The 20767-nt window shown below is 37.9% G+C and overlaps 1 protein-coding gene across 3 annotated transcripts in view; it reads left to right on the plus strand.

Annotated features, from left to right (window-relative positions):
• The window catches only part of LOC124595978 (ras-like GTP-binding protein RhoL), a 353938-nt gene extending 334815 nt beyond the window's left edge, over positions 1-19123 (plus strand). For all 3 annotated transcript variants that reach the window (XM_047134923.1, XM_047134921.1, XM_047134922.1), the window contains 2 exons: positions 12150-12267; positions 17729-19123. In XM_047134923.1, the coding sequence (XP_046990879.1) occupies positions 12150-12267; positions 17729-17931 (321 nt within the window). In that variant the 3' untranslated portion in view covers positions 17932-19123. The remainder of the gene's footprint in view (positions 1-12149; positions 12268-17728) is intronic.
• Positions 19124-20767: the final 1644 nt, after the last annotated feature.

Below are 20767 nucleotides of genomic sequence, written 5' to 3' on the forward strand. Positions count from 1 at the left end.
GGTATATAGTCACAGAAAGTGGTTTGTAATGGAGTGAGGCATTCCTTTCATGGACAGAAAAGTTTGTGGTGAGCAAATGAGGGTACAGAGTAAAGTAATTTATACTATTGGCTATTATAATCATAATATCATGAAAGCAGCTTGTAACAAATGTCAGACTGGCATGAAGTGTGCAACATGGTTGGTTACAGAAATGATTAACATTTCAGCACAATCACTTTCAGTAGGTATGAGAAATGACATCCACATTCAATACACAAGGAAAGATTGGACACAGGAATGGCACACAGCAAGTTTCTCATTGGCAGTTGTATTTGAATGTTGGTTGTTTGTGAGATCATGTTACATCCTGTGAATTAAGGAGAAATGTATACCTGCATCTGTTGAGATTTGATAGTGGCAGGATCAGAGCAAGATGGGAGTGTAATGCTATGCAATATTGCAGCCTGCATGGCTCGGGATCCCATGTCTGACATGCACATACAAAACTGATACTCCATGTCATGCAGGATCTCAGTGGTGCCTTGCAACTAGCACCTGGGAAGGCAGTCACATTGTTCACTCAGACTAGCAGGATTGTACAGACACAATGTGTATTTTGAGTCAGGAATGGAGCTCATTTGCTGCAACACAAGTGGCCATGTACACAATGTGATGATGGCTGGAGCAATGCAGGCTGTCAGCATGGCAACTGTTGTGGCTTTTCTTGACACAGCATCAGATACAGGTGTGCCAATAATGATGTAGCCATTGACAACATTGGACACAGGAATAGCACCATGTTGTCTTTTCAGATGAAGCTTGGTTTTGTGACCAGCATAACAATACAGTGGGTACATGACAATCACCTTTGGTTCATATAGAGGCAGTAATATGGATAGAAGCTCTTACTTTTCTGATGCTTGAGGCCTGTGGCTGTGCCCTATCTTTGAGATCTCCATGAAGTTAACTTTCAACAAGATACCACAAGACTGCATGTCAGTTGTTCTGTCCTGTCCCACCACGATATAGAACGATTCAACTGTTCTCTCAACCACTCAAAACTTCTGGCACATATTGATAAGAAAGTAGCATACCTTCATGTATTAGCCACTGCGACTGTCGAACTCTGCCACAGAGTTAAAGCAGCATGGAATCACTTATTTTCATTCATAAATTTATTGTGTTCCATATACCATCAAGAGGAGAACTTTAAGGGATGCGAAATGAGTCAAGATATACATTAACATGTGACAAAGACATCATAGAAACTTCAAACTGTATTATCAATAAACTGTCAATACACTGTATAATGGTATTCACACTTAAGAAAAGCTCCAGACTTCTTTGTTTTATTATATAGCTAATGTTTATCTTTGTTAGTAGCTTAATATTTACTTGATTACAAAGGTAGTGGTGGCATGATAAGACATCCTGTGAAATTTTATTAAATGCCTTCTCTGAAAGCTACCTAGAACACATAGTTAGGAACTCCATTCATGATGGAAATATATAGGCTCTGATGACAACAGGCAGACCTCACCTCCTTGAGGATGTCCACATCAAAATTGATATCAGTGACCATAATATGGTCATGGCAACAATGATTACCAAAGTACAAAGGACAATTAAAACAAGCACAAAGATATATATGTTCAGTAAACTAGTAAAAAATCAGTAGTGTCATATCTCAATGAGGAACCTGAAACTTTCACAACAGGGCAGGAGCATGTAGAAGGCACTGTGGATCAAGTTGAAAGGAGTAGTTGACCATGCACTGAATAGATATGTACTCAGTAGAATAGTTTATAATGGCAGGGAACCTCCATTGTATTCAGTCACTGTAAAGAAACTTCTAAAGAAACAGAGATTACTGCATAATAGGTCTAAAAAAACATAGGGCTATAGACAGAGAGATGCTGAATGTAACATGTTTGGTTGTCAAGAGAGAAATGTGTGATGCTTTCAGTGACTACTGTAGCAGAACATTGCCAAGTGATCTTTCACAGAACCCAATGAAATTCTGGTCATATGTAAAGGCTGTTAGTGGCACCACAGTTCATGTCCAGTTCCTAGTGAATGAGACGGGAACTGAAATTTAAGGAAGCAACACAACAGTTGAAATGCTTAACTGTGTTTTTAAATGTTCTTTTAGAAAGAAAACACAGATTTGCCCCAATTTAATCCTTGTACCACAGAAAAGATGAATGAAGACGTACTAGTGTCAGTAGTGTTGAGAAATGGCTGAAATCGTTTGAACACAACTCCTGTGCCCAGTGGAATCCCATTAAGATTCTACACTGCATTTGCGGCAAAGTTATCCCCTCTTATAACTATAATCTATCATAGATCCCTTCAACAGACAGGTGTGCCCAGTTTGTGGAAAAAAGTCACAGGTCACACCCATGTACAAGAAGGGTGGTAGAAGTGATCCATAAAACTACCTACCAATATCCTTGACACAGATTTGTTGTAGAATCTTAGAACATATTTAGAATTCAAATATAGAGGTATTTTGAAACGAATGAGCATCTCCAAGCCAACCAACATGGATTCCAGACACATTGATCATGTGAAACTCTGCTCACACTTTTCTCACATATGTACTGAATGCTCTGGACCAAGGCAGTCCAGAAAGCATTTGACTCAGTACTGCACCTATGCTTGTTGTCAAAAGTTCCATCATAGGGGGTATCAGCTGAAATGTGCGACTGGATTGAGAACCTTTTGGTACGAAGGATGCAACATGTTACCTTGGATAGAGCATCATTGTCAGATACAGAAGTAACTTTGGGTGTGCCGCAGGGACGTGTGTTGGGACCCTTGCTGTTCATGTTGTATAGTAATTACCTTGCAGACAATATTAATAGTAAAATCAGGCTTTTTGTAGATGATGCAGTTACCTATAATGAAGTACTATCTGAAAGAAATCGCATAAATATTCAGTCAGAGCTTGGTCTGATTTAGAAGTGGTGCAGATTTTGGCAACTTCCTCTAAATGTTCAGAAATGTGAAGTATTGCACTTAAAAAAAATGAAATAATGTAGTAGCCTATAACTATAATATGAATGAGTCACTGTTGTAATCAGCCAACTCATACAAATGCCTGGCTGTAACACTATGTAGGGGTATGAAATGGAATGATCACAAATGTTCAGTTCTGGATAAAGCAGGTGGTAGATGTTGGTTTGCTGGTAAAACATTGGGGAAGTGCAATGAATCTACAAAGGAGATCGCTTACAAATCTCTCGTGCGAATGGTTCTAGAATAATGCTCATATATGTGGGACCCATACCAGATAGGACTAACAGGGGATATTGAATGTGTACAGAGAAGGGCAGCATGAATTGTCACAGGTTTGTGTAATCCATGGTGTCATAGAGATACTGAAGGAACTGAATTGGCAGACTCTTGAAGACAGACATAAACTATCCTGAGAAAGTCTGTTGATCAAGTTTCAAGAACCAGCTTTTAATAATAACTCTAGGAATGTACCATAACCCCCTACATACTGCTCACATAGAGATCGTGAGGATAACATTAGAATAATTATTGCATGTGCAGACGCATTCAAACAATCATTCTTCCCATGCTCCATATGTGAATGGAACAGGAAGAACCATAATAACTGGTACAGTAGGGACGTACCCTCCGCCATGCACCTCACGGTGGTTTGCAGAGTATGGACATACATATGGATGTAGGTATTCTTCAGATTTCAATCGTATTTTTCAAAGAAAATAATTTTATATCTATAAATGCTGGGTCCTGTAACTCATTCAACATCTTTGCGAATTTAAAAGACGACACAGAAGAGGAAAATGACTCCAATTGACATGACTGGCTAAGAAGAAAATCATGAGAGAGAAAAAATAAAAATAAATAAAATAAAACAAATTAAAAAATTAAGTGGTGAAGAGAGCTGGACAATGAGGCAAATTCTCATGAACATTATTTTGGAATGTGACACAGTTAATGATGTGGTCAGTGGTATTGCAACACAAACTTCAGGTTTACCCATCGGTTTATCGAGTTTAGCCATCTTTATTTGAACTTGAATATGGAATGGTAATGGCCCTGTAGTATGCAAGGCCATTTACCAAAATCTGATGAAGTTTAAATAAAGATGGCTAAACTCAATAAACTGATAGGTAAACCTGAAGGTTGTGTTGCAAAATTAGCTATTTGGATAAAAGTAAACTCCAAAGTGAAAAAAATCTCATTTTGTCACTAGATACGAAACAGTTACTTCAAGTTGCCAATGTGAAACTCCAAAAGATGTATGGGAATAGTTGCTCAAGCTCTATGAAAGTCAGTCTGCAGAAAATATAGACTTGTTATGATAAAAGTTTCATAATATGGAATGGGAATGGCCATGTGGTATGCAAGCTCATTTACCAAAATCTGATGAAGTTCAAATAAATATGGCTAAACTCAATAAACCAATAGGTAAATCTGATTTTCCTTAAGACAAAACATGGCATAAATTGCAGAAAAGGTGTCTGGATTATGAATTGTGAATAAAAGGAAGAGATGAAACAAATGTAGCAACTGCAATATTTTCCAAATCCAAAAGAAGTATTTAAATACAGCAGTGGGGAAAAAATAAAATTGTTATTTTGCAGAAAGACCAAAATTCAAGTACATGAGATGAGAGAAAGTGTTTTTTCTGTGGTAAATAAGGACACTTTTCAAAAGACTGCATTTAAGATGCACTTAATCTGTTTTGCAAAGGTTAAGGTCACCTACCCAGGAACTGTCTTAGCTCTTAGCTTGTGGTGGTTCTGCAATGTTATCAGCCATCAAAATACCATCACAAGTAAGTCCAAGAAAGATGATGTCCAAGATGTCTGAATTACCTGCAAATGTAGATATATCAGTGTGTGACGAATAATATGTTGATAATGGTGCTACACATTACGAAACAAACTGTCGAGATTGGTATGTTTTGTACAATCCTTTTGATACAGCAAAGAAAGTAGACAATGCTAAGAATAATGTGCACATCAAAATATTGGGAAATGGTCATACAGATTATGAAACTTTTGATGGAAAAAGTTGGACAAGAATGACATGCAATTCTTCATCCAAAGCTAATCGACAGCCATTAATGTCTTCCTTCAGGGCTCCAAAGATATTTAAATCACATAAGAAGAGATCGGAACTTTATGGAGAATGTGTAAGGGCTTCCCACAGAAACTCCTGCAGCATACTCTGATGGACACCCATTTTGCCAAGTTTGTTTCAGTTGTGCTGCAGAAGTTTCGCTGGAAAGCACTCATGCAGTTATGATGATTACTTTTGAAATAATAAACTTTTATCCATTTGTTTCATTTTCACTTCACTGCCCCTTCTAACTTATTTTATGTTAGAAAGGCTGGAGAAAAAGACATTGATCAAAACACCAAAAACAGTGGTAAAATATGGTTGTTTCACAGAAACAACATACCAATTGCTGTTCCTCTATCTGAAAGCAAGAATGAACTTGACTGTTTGGCAGTGAAATGGATTCAGAATTGAGCAAGAAAAGTCTTTTGTTGCAAAAGAAGCTGCTGATACTCTTCAAATATCTCTAGAAAGATTTGGGCACCAAAGTAAATGCCATGTACAATCATTCCTGACAGCACATAGTATCAATGTAAAAGTTAAAGTAAATTTTACGAAGATTGTATGGTAGATGAAATACAACAGCTAGTTTTTGGTAAATGAGTCTATAAATCAAGTAGCCCACAAGAGTTAGTCTTCACCAATGTCTATGCTCCAATGGAAGAAAGGATTTAAATGGCTATTGATATTTTCTTGTTTTTAAGGATGATTTATCTGGTTCAAGAGTGATACATCTGTTATGGCAAAAGATAAGGTTAGAAAGAAGTTAGGAATATTTATGTAGATGGTGAAAACATTGTGGCATGGTGTTTAATAACTGCGATGTAAAAGATATGCTGAGTCTGATGGTTCAAACATCCTCTGACTGTGCTGTAAACATCACAGCAAAATGAAGTTACTAAATGTAAGAACAGAATTATCTGTGAGATGGTACATCTGTGGCTTCGGATAGCAAGGTGTACTCCAAAAGCATTGTGGGGTGAAGTTGTACTTGCCTGTGACTTATGCTCTTAACCAAACTAGGCCAAGAAGGGTTAAAAGAAAACACAAACTGAATTATTTTTGAGAAAGAAAATTCAGTCTGATGGTTTGAAAGTCTCTAGAGCACAATGTTCCATTTGCATTGCAACACATAAACAGAAGTAGTTTGATGCCAAATTTTGGAAAAGTTATATAGCTGGACAAGAAGCCCATAGCTATCATATATACCTTCCAGACAGGCATTCATTCAGCACTTGTCAGCCGAGACATAAGATATAAGAATGAAATGTTAAAACAACTGCTGAAAAGTGCTTTTATAAAGTTAGTTGACACCTCGACTATGGGTGATTTTACACAAGCGATACTGTCTAATGTGAATGATGAGGAACGTTGGAAGAAAATACATTCTCCGAGCTACTAAGGGAGCACACGTTGAGGCTTACTAACATAAGTGATCTTTTTTTTTAAAAAAAAAACTAGTAACACTAACCTATGTAACAACATCAAATGTAAATTATTATGTCAAACGGTTATTCTGTAATAAATTTTTATAATCAGGGCAAGACTTTGTGCTCATCCTGTATTATAGGACTGGATCATGATGTTGAAGTGTTTTAAGATGGAAATGTGACATCTCTTTAAGTGGAGCTGAAAATATTGATGGACATCAAGTTTTGAAGAATAGAGAAACGATTAGAAGGTCTGTGTGCTACCATAATGAACCTGAGCATAATGAAGGTATAAGCACCTCTCATGCTTATGCCTGCACTATCCTGAAGAAACAGTCATGCCGAACACACTTTCGAAAATTGACACAGAATTCTATTCGACAAAACATTTGTCATTATGAGTACGAAAGGATTTTAGGATAGCATCGTAAAAGAAATGGCAGAAATAAAAGTTTTGTACTTGGAAACTGTTGATTGACCGGTTGGAAGGGTAGCTACTGGTAAGTGATGGGTGTTTGCAATAAAACTGAATAATAACAATGATAATGTCTGCTAAAAGGCAAGATTAGTTGCAGAAAGATTTAGTCAGAGGCCCGGAATTGATTTCTCTGAACCATTTAGACCTGTGGATAGATCTGAAACAATAAGAACCTCTTTGCATGTTGCTGTTCAATGAAATTGGAACATTATACAATTTGATGTTAAAACGGCATTCCTGAATAGTATGTTGCAGGAAGAAATTTACCTACATCAGCCACAATATTAAGTTGATGATACAGGTAATGTGTATAGACTGCTTCAAAGCATGTATGGGTTGACACAAACAGCCAAATGTTGAGTGTTTGAAAGAACATCTAAAGAAATCACCTTCAGAGGAGAGCAGTGCTGAACCATGTGTGTATTTTAATGAAAATGTAACCCTTTCCTTTCATGTGGGTAATGGATTGATAAATGGGACATGATGAAATGGTTCACTGTATCAAAACAATTACAAGAAGAGTTTGCTGTTGTGGTACGTGAAGTGGCCTTCAAATCCAAATATTTGAAAATTTTGTGAAGAGTAACAAAACCACAAAACGAAAAGTGTGTTGGCAATGTATGGTATGAGTGATCAAGTTCAATATCATTCCTATTTGGATCTGGATGGATATCAGGTGATTCACGACCAGCTCTCTTACTGAGAGATTACCGACAGTTTCATGTATTTAACATTGAGAACATATATAAAAAACAAAGATGCTGTGACTTACCAAACAGTAAAGCGCTGGTAGATAGACACAATAAAAAGCACACAAACACACACACAAATTTCAAGCTTTCGCAACCCAAGGTTGCTTCATCAGGAAAGAGGGAAGGAGAGGGAAAGACGAAAGGATATGGGTTTTAAGGGAGAGGGTAAGGAGTCATCCCAATCCCGGGAGCAGAAAGACTTACCTTAGGGGGGAAAAAGGACAGGTATACACTCGCACACACACACATATCCATCCACACATATACAGACACAAGCAGACATATTAAAAGGCAAAGAGTTTGGACAGAGATGTCAGTCGAGGTGGAAGTGCAGAGGCAAAGATGTTGTTGAATGACAGGTGAGGTATGAGTGGCGGCAACTTGAAATTAGCGGAGATTGAGGCCTGGTGGATAACGGGATATATATACATATATAATAGAGGGAAACATTCCCCATGGAAAAATAATCTAAAAACAAAGATTCTGTAACATATATCATATGCTTATATGTCTACTTGTGTCTGTTATGTGCGGATGGATACGCGCGTGTGTGTGTGTGTGTATGTGTATGTGTGTGTGTGTGTGTGTGTGTGTGTGTGTGTGTGTGTGCGCGCGCGCGAGTGTATACCTGTCCCTTTTTCCCCCCAAGGTAAGACTTTCCGCTCCTGGGATTGGAATGACTCCTTACCCTCTCCCTTAAAACCCACATCCTTTCGTCTTTCCCTCTCCTTCCCTTTTTCCTGATGAAGCAACCGTGGGTTGCGAAAGCTTGAAATTTGTGTGTGTGTTTGTGTTTGTTATTGTTTTTATCAACGTACCAATGCTTTCGTTCGTTAAGTTACAGAATCTTTGTTTTTATTGATATATATCTCCATCCACACATATACAGAGACAGGCAGACATTCAGATGTAACTTATGCTGTCAATGTTGCTCCAGCAGCCCAGGATTCACCTCCCGAAGCCCACCTTAAATTAGTTAGTGAGAAAAATGTCAACGTAGAAGTACATTTCACCATGAGATCAGGCAGCAGACATTTTTACTAATGGTTTACCAGTGAAGATGTTATCAAGGATGAATACTTTGATTCAATAATAAAATATGAATATCGCAGGAGAGTGTTGAATATTGTATACAAACAGTTTGTGTTGCCAAGAGCAACATGTCATTTATTTTAAAAACTGAACAAACCCTCATTTCAGCAGCATATTTGTATTCCCGTCAACAACAAACACTGTTACTTGCCATGTAGCCAGCAAAAATTTTAAATCCCTGGCTCTAGCTATTCAGATAGTTCATTGGAAAAGTGGCCAACGAGAAGTTCTCAAATTTCTTTTGAAGTGGCAGAGATTCACATTTTTTTTTTTTTTTTTTCCCTTTATGTTAGACGGGAGCTTGCTTGAACATCTCATCAGGCAACATAATTCTATTCTCGACCCAGGATAAGGAAGCAAAACGTATATGAAAATTATTTTTATGTCTTGTATTGTGACTGTGTATATCACATTTTAGTCAAGACTGATTTTTATTATCAACAACAAAAACTATTAAACATTAAATGTGTTGGGAAGAGTGTAATAAATCCAAGATCCTTAAAAAGCCTTCTACAAGATGTATAATTACCTACGCTAGCTTGTGCTGAACAAACATCTGCGTATGAATGCATGGTCTCACAGTGATAAGAATGAATAAAATCTTCTTCGGCTACCGGCTGTGCCAGTGGTTAAAAATCCCATGAGCTTTCGACAGAGCTCTCCTCAGCCATTGTCAAGTGGTAAATCACTGTAGTCTTGCTGTTATATAGCTGCATTGCTGGCTGTGGTAGATGTGGTAATTCCCCCCCCCCCCCCCCCCCTGCCCATCCATCACCCTGCTTCAACCTCACAATGGCCACGTCCCATGCTGTGCTGCGCTGCAAACCACCGTCCTTGTTGATGGTGTTTCCAGACACTTTTTTTATTTCCACTGCTTCTTTTATGATGCTGTCCCAAAATCCCTTTGTCCTCTTAATGACAGATGTTTCACTGAATAGGATTCGGCGTTGATTTTATAAAGTGTATTCTGCCATGGCTGATATTTCAGGATAATGAAGGTATAAGCACCTCTCATGCTTATGCCTGCACTATCCTGAAGAAACAGTCATGCCGAACACACTTTCGAAAATTGACACAGAATTCTATTCGACAAAACATTTGTCATTATGAGTACGAAAGGATTTTTAGGATAGCATCGTAAAAGAAATGGCAGAAATAAAAAAAATAGGAAAACACCATCAACAAGGATGGTGGTTTGCAGCTCAGCACAGCCTGGGATGTGGCCATCGTGAGGTTGAAGCAGGGTGATGGCTGTGGAGGTTAGGGTGGGGGGGAGGGAGGGGGGAACATTACCACCGTTGATGAGGGAGAGAGCATCAGTGATGTCACAGAGCAATGCAGCTATATAACAGCAAGACCACAGTGATGCTACAGTTATTTACCACTTGACAATGGCTGAGAAGAGCTCAGTCAATAGCTCTTGGTATTTTAACCACCTGATGCAGCTGGAAGCCTGAGAAATTTTATTAATACAGGGAGTGAAAATATGCAGAATATGGCTCAAGATGACTCTAAGCGCACAACACACTGAAATGAGCTTCATGATTAGTTTGTCCATGTGTTGACTCTATTTTAACTTTTTGTCCAACTGCACATGTAAGAATTTTACTCACTGTTCTTTATTCATGACCATTAATGCCTATTCTGGTGTTAAAAGATTATTATTGTTTATTTCAAATTGCATAATATGAGTCTCTCTGTTGTACTGTCTGCAGCTCAACATTGTTCTTGTAAGTTATGCTAAATATTAAGATAAGCAAGTTATTGTAATTGTTGCTGTTCCAAATCTTCTACAAAAAAAAAAAAGACCTGCCTATCAAAGAAGCTAGTCGGAGAAGGGCTACTCAGGACCAGAAAATGACTTCTTGTCTTCAAGCATTTCATCTATTATGCAAGTTGTGTGGTTGCATTGTTGCCAAAGATGGTACGATCAAACATACTTTCAGTGGCTCAGCCATGACAACTGTTAACTGTGAATCACTTGTAGGTTTGTGCAGTTATCATTGGGCTGTCTCTGCTAAATCTGAGGTATGGCCATTGATGAGTTTGCTTGTGTCAACAACAAACTCAACAGTTTTTGAACTGCCCTAGAAAATCGTTAGAACATTTTTGTAGGTTAGAAACAGGATTGAACTCAGTACCGATCTTCGTGGCCCTTCATTTGTTGTTTCCCCCCATTCTGAGGTTATTTTCATGCCTGAGATGGGGTCTGTTTATGAGACCATCTGCTTTACAAAGGCAAGATTCCATCCAACCAAGACGGGCCAGAGGTAGTGGTCATACGAGTGTGTTGTGCTTGCGTGAATGTGTGTGTGTGTGTTTTTCTCTATGTTATAAGAAGGCCTTTTGGCTGAAAGCTCACATATTTAGCAGTCTCTTTGTTGTACTGCCTGCAGCTCAATATTATTCTTGTAAGTTATGCTATGGCAGTGTACTAAATATTAATATAAGCAAGTTATTGTAACTGTTGCTGTTACAAATGTTCTATTTAAAAAAAAAATGCCTATCAAAGAAGCTAGTCGGAGAAGGGCTACTCAGGACCTGAAAATGACTTCTTGTCTTCAAGCATTTCATCTATTGTGCAAGTTGCATGGTTGCAGTGTTGCCAAAGATGGTATGATCAATCATACTTTCTGTGGCTCAACCACAATGACCCGTACCCTGTCTACCTACCAGCATGGTGGTCACAATAAAATATGCCAAGCTGATAGCTATTACACACCTGAAAAGTATAAATAATTTTATGATGAACTTGATGACTGCCCAGTGTATGAAAATGAAATGACTAGTGCTTTTCCACAAAACTTAATGATTACAGCTTATGGGTTTGGAAATTACAAATTTTAAAGACCATGTAAATATTGGAAGGAGTTACTGATCATGTTGTATGATGACTGCATTTAACGGTAATATCTGATGATACATACAATTTCTTTCATATTAACTGTGTAGTCCACCACTTCAGGGTTTCAGTGGTTTTTCTGTGTATTCTGGCAGACATATCCACAAAAATTAATTAATTGCATTAAAATTATAATTTTGATGCAGAAAGAGCCTCAGCCCATACTTTTTATATCAGCACCCACACTAGCCTAACATTCTAAAATCAAGTAATGTTACAAAATAATATTAAGCTTATTGGTTGCTATAAAAAAAATATTTTTTAAAACTTAAGAGACGTTCTACGAAAATTAAATTGCCATTTTCTTTCATTTTGTTCAAAAGTCACTCAAGTGGACTGAGGCCCTTTCAGTATGGGCCAATCCATCTGCCATAATGAGTTATTTATTTATTTCTGTTTAACCTTTTCAGACGGACTGCTTCCTTCTTTGCTTCTCAATCAACAGTCGAAGCTCTTTTGAGAATATTGCCTCAAAGTGGTATCCTGAGGTGCACCATCATTGCCCTAATGTGCCAATAGTTTTAGTTGGTAAGAAATCATTATACTGTATAAATTAAAATTATTTTTGTAGGGACTCATAACTGCACAAAAACTATGCAGTATTAAAGAATCTGTATCATATACAACAAGTCAGTTGTACAAAGTTAATTCCCACTGATAAAAACTGTGCATCGTAATTGAATCAGTGGGTATGAGTAAGAAGCATTGAACCATTTTAACTTTCATTGTCAAGAAAATAAGTATCCTTTGTCTAATTATTTTACAGCAATTAATTTCAGTGATTTGTACAAGGTTCCTTGCTGGTCTTTAATTCTTTAGATCGCATTAATTAAACTTATTTCACATTTAAGTGACACTTGCTATGTTACTTCAGGAGTTTCAAATGTTTTTGCTTAAAAATATTCACTATAGAGTATGTGATGCCAAAGGTAGCACAATTTTAATCTGATCTATGCATCCAGCAGCCATCCCATAGCTTGCATTTATCTCCTTCGAGGTACTTTGGCACAAGTAAAATTGACTACTCCCCTCCCTACTATGCTGTAGCCATACAGTTTAATTGTTCACTGTATCTGCACCAACATTTTGGAATTTCCTCCCTCTATGTCACCATGTGTAAGTCAAAATTCTTCCTGCCACCCACCCTCCACACCTCACCCCACTTCCAGTGTGACACCGTAGCACCCACTAATTAACTGTCCTAAGCGCCACTGTAGTAAAAGTCGGAGCTTGAAAAATCAAAACAAAATCTGTTGATTCAATTTCAACATTACATCATTTTTATCCCCCCACCCCACATATATACAATTATGTAATTTTGCTTCCAAAGTATGAAATGAACACCACTGTTATTATTTACAACCATCAAATGTGCCCTGTGCAGCTAAAATTAGATGCACACCCCTGTGGAACTTACTCTCACGCATTTTCTAGTTTTTGAATCAGTTGAATTTCTTCACATGGCTGAAACCAGACGTAAACAGTAATGAAATCCTAAACTCAGATTGGAATGTATACCGCAGAGACAGGCTGGACAGTGAAGGGGGAGGCGTGTTTATAGTGATAAGAAGTGCAATAGTATCGAAGGAAATTGACAGAGATCCGAAATGTGAAATAATTTGGGTGAAGGTCACAGTTAAAGCAGGCTCAGACATGGTAATTGGATGTCTCTATAGGCCCCCTGGCTCAGCAGCTGTTGCGGCTGAGCAGCTGAAGGATAATTTGGAAAATATTTCGAGTAGATTTCCCTACCATGTTATAGTTCTGGGCGGAGATTTTAATTTGCCGGATATAGACTGGGAGACTCAAACGTTCATAACGGGTGGCAGGGACAAAGAATCCAGTGAAATTTTTTTAAGTGCTTTATCTGAAAACTACCTTGAGCAGTTAAACAGAGAACTGACTCGTGGCGATAACATATTAGACCTTCTGGTGACAAACAGACCCAAACTATTTGAAACAGTTAACGCAGAACAGGGAATCAGCGATCATAAAGCGGTTACTGCATCAATGATTTCAGCCGTACATAGAAATATCAAAAAAGGTAGGAAGATTTTTCTGTTTAGCAAAAGTGACAAAAATCAGATTACAGAGTACCAGACGGCTCAACACAAAATTTTTGTCTCAAGTACAGATAGTGTTGAGGATCAGTGGACAAAGTTCAAAACCATCGTACAATATTCGTTAGATGATTACACGTGCCAAGCAAGATAGTAAGAGATGGAAAAGAGCCGCCGTGGTACAACAACTGAGTTAGAAAACTGCTGCGGAAGTAAAGGGAACTTCACAGCAAACATAAACATACCAAAGCCTTGCAGACAAACAAAAATTACTCGAAGCGAAATGTAGTGTGAGGAGGGCTATGCGAGAGGCGTTCAATGAATTCGAAAGTAAAGTTCTGTGTACTGACTTGGCAGAAAATCCTAAGAAATTTTGGTCTTATGTCAAAGCGGTAGGTGAATCAAAACAAAATGTCCAGACACTCTGTGGCCAAAATGGTACTGAAACACATGATGACAGACTAAAGGCCGAAATACTAAATGTCTTTTTCTAAAGCTGTTTCACATAGGAAGACTGCACTGTAGTTCCTTCTCTAGATTGTCGCACAGATAACAAAATGGTAGATATCGAAGTAGACGACAGAGGGATAGAGAAACAATTAAAATCGCTCAAAAGAGGAAAGGCCGCTGGACCTGATGGGGTACCAGTTCGATTTTACACAGAGTACGCAAAGGAACTTGCCCCCCTTCTTGCAGCGGTGTACCGTAGGTCTCTAGAAGAGCATAGCGTTCCAATGGATTGGAAAAGGGCACAGGTCATCCCCGTTTTCAAGAAGGGACGTCGAACAGATGTGCAGAACTGTAGACCTATATCTCTAACGTCGATCAGTTGTAGAATTTTGGAACACGTATTATGTTCGAGTATAATGACTTTTCTGGAGACTAGAAATCTACTCTGTAGGAATCAGCATGGGTTTCGAAAAAGACGGTCGTGTGAAACCCAGCTCGCGCTATTCGTCCACGAGACTCAGAGGGCCATAGACACGGGTTCCCAGGTAGATGCCGTGTTTCTTGACTTCCGCAAGGCATTCGATACAGTTCCCCACAGTCGTTTAATGAACAAAGTAAGAGCATATGGACTATCAGACCAATTGTGTGATTGGATTGAAGAGTTCCTAGATAACAGAATGCAGCATGTCATTCTCAATGGAGAGAAGTCTTCTGAAGTAAGAGTGATTTCAGGTGTGCCGCAGGGGAGTGTCATAGGACCATTGCTATTCACAATATACATAAATGACCTTGTGGATGACATCGGAAGTTCACTGAGGCTTTTTGCAGATGATGCTGTGGTGTATCGAAAGGTTGTAACAATGGAAAATTGTACTGAAACGCAGGAGGATCTGCAGCGAATTGACGCATGGTGCAGGGAAGGGCAATTGAATCTCAATGTAGACAAGTGTAATGTGCTGCGAATACATAGAAAGATAGATCCCTTATCATTTAGCTACAAAATAGCAGGTCAACAACTGGAAGCAGTTAATTCCATAAATTATCTGGGAGTATGCATTAGGAGTGATTTTAAAATGGAATGATCATATAAAGTTGATCGTCAGTAAAGCAGATGCCAGACTGAGATTCATTGGAAGAATCCTAAGGAAATGCAATCTGAAAACAAAGGAAGTAGGTTACAGTACGCTTGTTCGCCCACTGCTTGAATACTGCTCAGCAGTGTGGGATCCGGACCAGATAGGGTTGATAGAAGAGAGAGAGAAGATCCAACGGAGAGCAGTGCGCTTCGTTACAGGATCATTTAGTAATCGCGAGAGCGTTACGGAGGTGGTAGATAAACGCCAGTGGAGGACTCTGCAGGAGAGACGCTCAGTAGCTCGGTACGGGCTTTTGTTAAAGTTTCGAGAACATACCTTCACCAAAGAGTCAAGCAGTATATTGCTCCCTCCTACGTATATCTCATGAAGAGACCATGAGGATAAAATCAGAGAGATTAGAGCCCACACAGAAGCATACCGACAATCCTTCTTTCCACGAACAATACGGGACTGGAATAGAAGGGAGAACCGATAGAGGTACTCAAGGTACCCTCCGCCACACACCGTCAGGTGGCTTGCGGAGTATGGATGTAGATACATTGTAATATACAAAGTAACATGCAGTAGAGTGATTTAAACACAGTTAGAAGAATCTTTTGGAAAGATTACTCTCAACATTAGCACTAAATCATATTGTCCCCGTCTCCTGCATTCACATCACACTGCTTTCTGTACTCTAGTCTGTCAATTACTTACATTATGGTTTCTGAAGAAATATCACCAAGCTCTTTCTTCCTTTCAGTTTTTATATTCCTTTTGCTGAGGCTCCTGTACTCATTGTGTTCCACTTACATAAATACAGACACAATCCTATAATTTGTTAGCTACAATGAGTTTAGGTAATTTTTTGAATCATAAGAAACTATGGCGGTTATGGTTCAGGGACACACATCACAAACTCATACTTTGGTAGCAAAATTAATTAATATGTTCATCATATTATGTGCACTCTATCATGAAGGAGAGCCTTTAGGGATGCGAAAAGTCTCAGTACATATTAATAAAGTGCAGCTGTTAAACACTACATTAGTAACAACTATTGTTAAACTGTTTGTACTTAAAGTGAATTTAATATAGTAATATGAATTGTGACCATCTGGCCACATGTGAAATTCTGATGAATAATCCAACTTTCCAAGAAGCACTGATTAAGCCAAGCAGAATTCAGTAAAGGGTGGTAATGTGCAGAACATATCTTTATCCTTAAGATCTTGATCAAAACCAAGATGCTGCAGGAGGTAATAAGCTGATCTTGACTCTTATGACTCCATTGATTGAGACATTCTTATAAATGTGCTGAAAGTGTTTGGGAAATAGGAAAATACAAGAGCATTTGTACAACAAACATTAATGAACACCTAATAAGTTAAATTCTTCGGAGTACCTCAGAGCGATTTGATATCAAAACAGGAATGCAAAAATTATGCTTAATGGTATCTTGGAGAAGTTAATTTCAAAATAACAGAAAGAAATGAAGCAACATAATATTCCAGACAGGATCAGATTAGGCTATCAAAACACTGAGCTTAAATTTAAATCTCTCACCTTTATGGAGAATCTAGTATTCTTCTTGTAAAAAATCTGGGCATTGGGACCAAAAAACTGAAGTGCTAAAAGAAACAGCAGAGAACACAAACAAGAAGTAAAAGAATGCAAAAGTTCATTTAGGTGATATTTTCATCTGAAACACCAGTGAGAAGGTGGCAGTAGAGAAAGAGCCAGAATAACAGAGACAGCATTCAGACTACGCTAAAACCCTTACAAATTCAAATCCCTATCTTTTCATACCAAATTCAGACATTACAGTACATTTGAGTACACTAACTGATGGACAAATATGTCAGCACTACCAACGGAGATGTCCAGTTGAGCAACAAAGTGTTTAGTTGTGATCTGCCGATCACCTCGAATGAGAGTGACCACACGTTCCAACATTACAGGAATCACAGCTGTGCACGGCCTTGTTGCAATGATGACAGACATTTCACCCTATGACTCACCATGCTTTTGTTCACTGTCAGGTCTCCGTAGACATTCTGCAAGCACCTACGAATATCTGCCATTATCTGGTTTTCTGCCAAAAGAAGCCCAGTGATAGCTTTATGCTTGGAACACACCCCCGTTAGAGACTCCATTTTGAAGGCTACATACATTATTGGAACTTCATGAAACTATAAGAGCTGAAGAGGGAATATTCCAACAAATTCTGCATTTTTACTACTGAAATTAGCAAAGGAAAAAATGTGTTGCATTGCTTATTGAACGACTCTTATATATGATCATGTGAATGTACAATACAGAAAATTTAGTACCTAAAAATCATCATTTTTATGTTCATTTGCAAATATTTTAAATTTTTTTTTCTCTCTTTGTTTTTCTTAGGCACTAAAATGGACTTGCGGAATGAAGTTGAAAACACAATATCAGTTACTGAAGCAAAGCAGATGAAGAAGAGAATCCGTGCCTATCGGTACGTGGAATGTTCAGCGAAAGACAGTGAGGGGCTTGAAGAAGTTTTCATTGAGGCAATCCATGCAGTAATGAAGAAACCTCCGCCTTCCAAAAGAATTTGTGCAATATTATAGTGACTGTATGCACTAAAACAAAGAGCAATATTTGGTATCAGTGGAATGCTTGTGATTAACTTATGTATTTAAAACACAGCTCAATGCACATCAAATGGAATCTATCATTCCACTGTGAGCTGCTCATGGACTAGTGGAAGTCAGATATATACTACAGATATTTGATGTGCTACTTCACCAGCTTGCAAAATGAAAGAATGCTGTTCAGTTTTCACTGATGTATTAATTAAACATTTGAATTAGATCCACACGTTGACACGACTGTTGTGTGACAAATTACATAATTTTTTGGAACGAGCTGGAACATAACTATCAGTCTAATGTTTTACAAATTACAGACATAAAAATTACCACTGTATATATAAAACATAAATTATTTAACTGAAACAATACTTTCAAAATTTTACGTGAAGAAGATACTTAAATTATGATCTGAGAGCATACTTCGCGAGTATATTAACTTTTTTATGTCCTGTGATTGACAATATATCTTCAATACTCATCAGATGTTCTCAGTAAAAAGTATGGAATATGGACCAACTTGATAGGCCATTTTCATGTGCTTTTGCTATAAAGTTATGTATATGCTGTTTCACAGAAATGTGACAAGGGAGTATACCTAGTCATAAACCAAAGGAACTGCAAGTATTCTGTGTGGAAGGGAAGATGTATTTTTGTATGAATAGTTTTAAAATCTGGGCAAATTATATGTACCTGTTATGATAAAGTCAGAAAAAAGCTGATTTCAGTTAACTAATAAAAATGTTTTGGAAACAAAAAGTTAAGATTCTCTTTTCCTCATAAGAACTTTTTGTACAAGTAATGTAAATGTGCCTTACCATATATCATATGATTTGCATTACAATAGAGATAAGATTTGCGTTACTTCATTGTTTTAAAGTAATACTTGTGTGAAATTGTGGTAGGTATACTCATTGCTACTCTGCCACATACCTTTATATAGTGACAACATATAAAAGTTATCTTAGTCTGTTCATTGCAACAACTCAGAAAAGTAATGCATCACTATTCTGTACATGAAATTTCAGAAGAATCCTTCTATGTTATTTCCACAGATTTGAAATTGAGCAAGGTAATTAATGTCAAAAGTTGTTTAAAAGCTGTTTTTTCTTGTAAATGTCTAAAATCCTTTCTGTAAAGACCACTATGTAAATAAAATGTTTATATTACACATAATTTTATTTTCTCTCATGAGTCCCTAAAATATTAAAGGAAGCATAAAAATTCTCTGGTAAATTTTACATGTTGACTGCCATGAGGCAGCCAGCAAAGCAGCAGACTCACCTGCTCTGGCTGCCAGGATTTTCCAAACCTTCTTTACTAGTCCTGTATTTGTAAATTTTTATTTGAAGTACCTAGTGAAAATAGATCCTGTCTGCTCTTATTGGGTTCCAATCTACTGTGTCAGAAATTTATACAATGCAAAACTTCAGTATATAACAATATGACTGACACATAACTAACATTTGCGTTTGGAAATTGGTCATTACAATGTGCTGATATATCAGACTTCCTAACAGTATCATGCTTCTGTAGGTTAAAAAAGTTTTCACAAAATGTTTCATCAGCATCTTCCACAAGGATTAGTAGTGGAATGATATATTCAGACGCAATGTACGAGGGGTGGTTGGAAAGTAATGTACACATGCTTGTAGAAAGCAACCTAAATGACACTGAGAAACACTCCACATGGCATCTGGAAGGTAACTCCCCTCTCTATATGCACGCACAGTTTGAACGTGTTGCGTTCATCCAGCGTTTTTTGAGTAGCAGCAGTACGGAGACAAGTTCCAGTGCTATATCAAAGTGCTGTTAACTGATTTTTAACTGCTGAAAAAGTGACTCCCAATGACAAACTTGTCAACAATTTGGTCCAAAATGACCTGCAAATTACTTAAAAGCATATCACAAACCACAGTGAAATATTCAGGGAATGTGTCAACTTCGTTATTGAACAATTACGATATGTTAAAATGCACGATGGGTACCACATCATCTCACAGATGACAAAATGTCGATTGGAATGCTGCGAGCAATCTTTGCAGTGCTACTGTGATGAAGGAGACAACTTGCTTTTGAATATTGTGACGGGGCAGAGTTATGGGTCCTTCATTATGACCCAGAAGAGGAAAGACAGAGCGCTGACTACCGACCTGTCGTCTCCTCAAGCAAAGAAGTTCACAACAACCATCAGCAAAAAAAATTCTTTTGCTTGTGTTTTCGGATGCTCAAAGAGTTTGTGTGACTGATTATCTGATACGAAGGCAATGGTAAATTCCTTTCAGTACAGAGAGATGTTAAAACACCTCCGATGTCAAGTTTGTTGTGTTAGAGGTAGCCTGGTGCCAATGATCTTGCAACATGACAACACTTGTCCACACACCTTGTGCGCAACTAAAGCGGCTCTGTGAAACCTGAAGTTTGAACCGATTCCACACTCTCCTTATTCCCTGATCTTGCGCCTTGGGATTTTTACATTTTTCCTCCACTTGAGAGACCTCAAGGGGTTATCACTACACCTTGGACAATGAGCTGAGGCCACTTTCAAATCTTGGCTTCGAGAAAAGTCTAAAGAATTTTTCACTGACAGAATGAAAAACCTTGCACAATGGGAGAAATGTGTGTCTTAAGGGTGACTACGCTGAAAAATAAATTTGTGAGTTTGATGTTTAAGAATCATACTTTAATTGTGTTGTACCTGCTCACCCTAACTGTTTTTGATCATTTTTACAAGCATGTGTGCATTACTTTTCAGCCTGCCCTTGTAAGAAGCTTATATTAAAATTCCTGGATTCTAGTAGTGGGATCCTCTTTG

The sequence above is a fragment of the Schistocerca americana genome, chromosome 2 (genome assembly GCF_021461395.2).
Source record: "Schistocerca americana isolate TAMUIC-IGC-003095 chromosome 2, iqSchAmer2.1, whole genome shotgun sequence".
NCBI classification, from domain to species: Eukaryota; Metazoa; Arthropoda; class Insecta; order Orthoptera; family Acrididae; genus Schistocerca; species Schistocerca americana.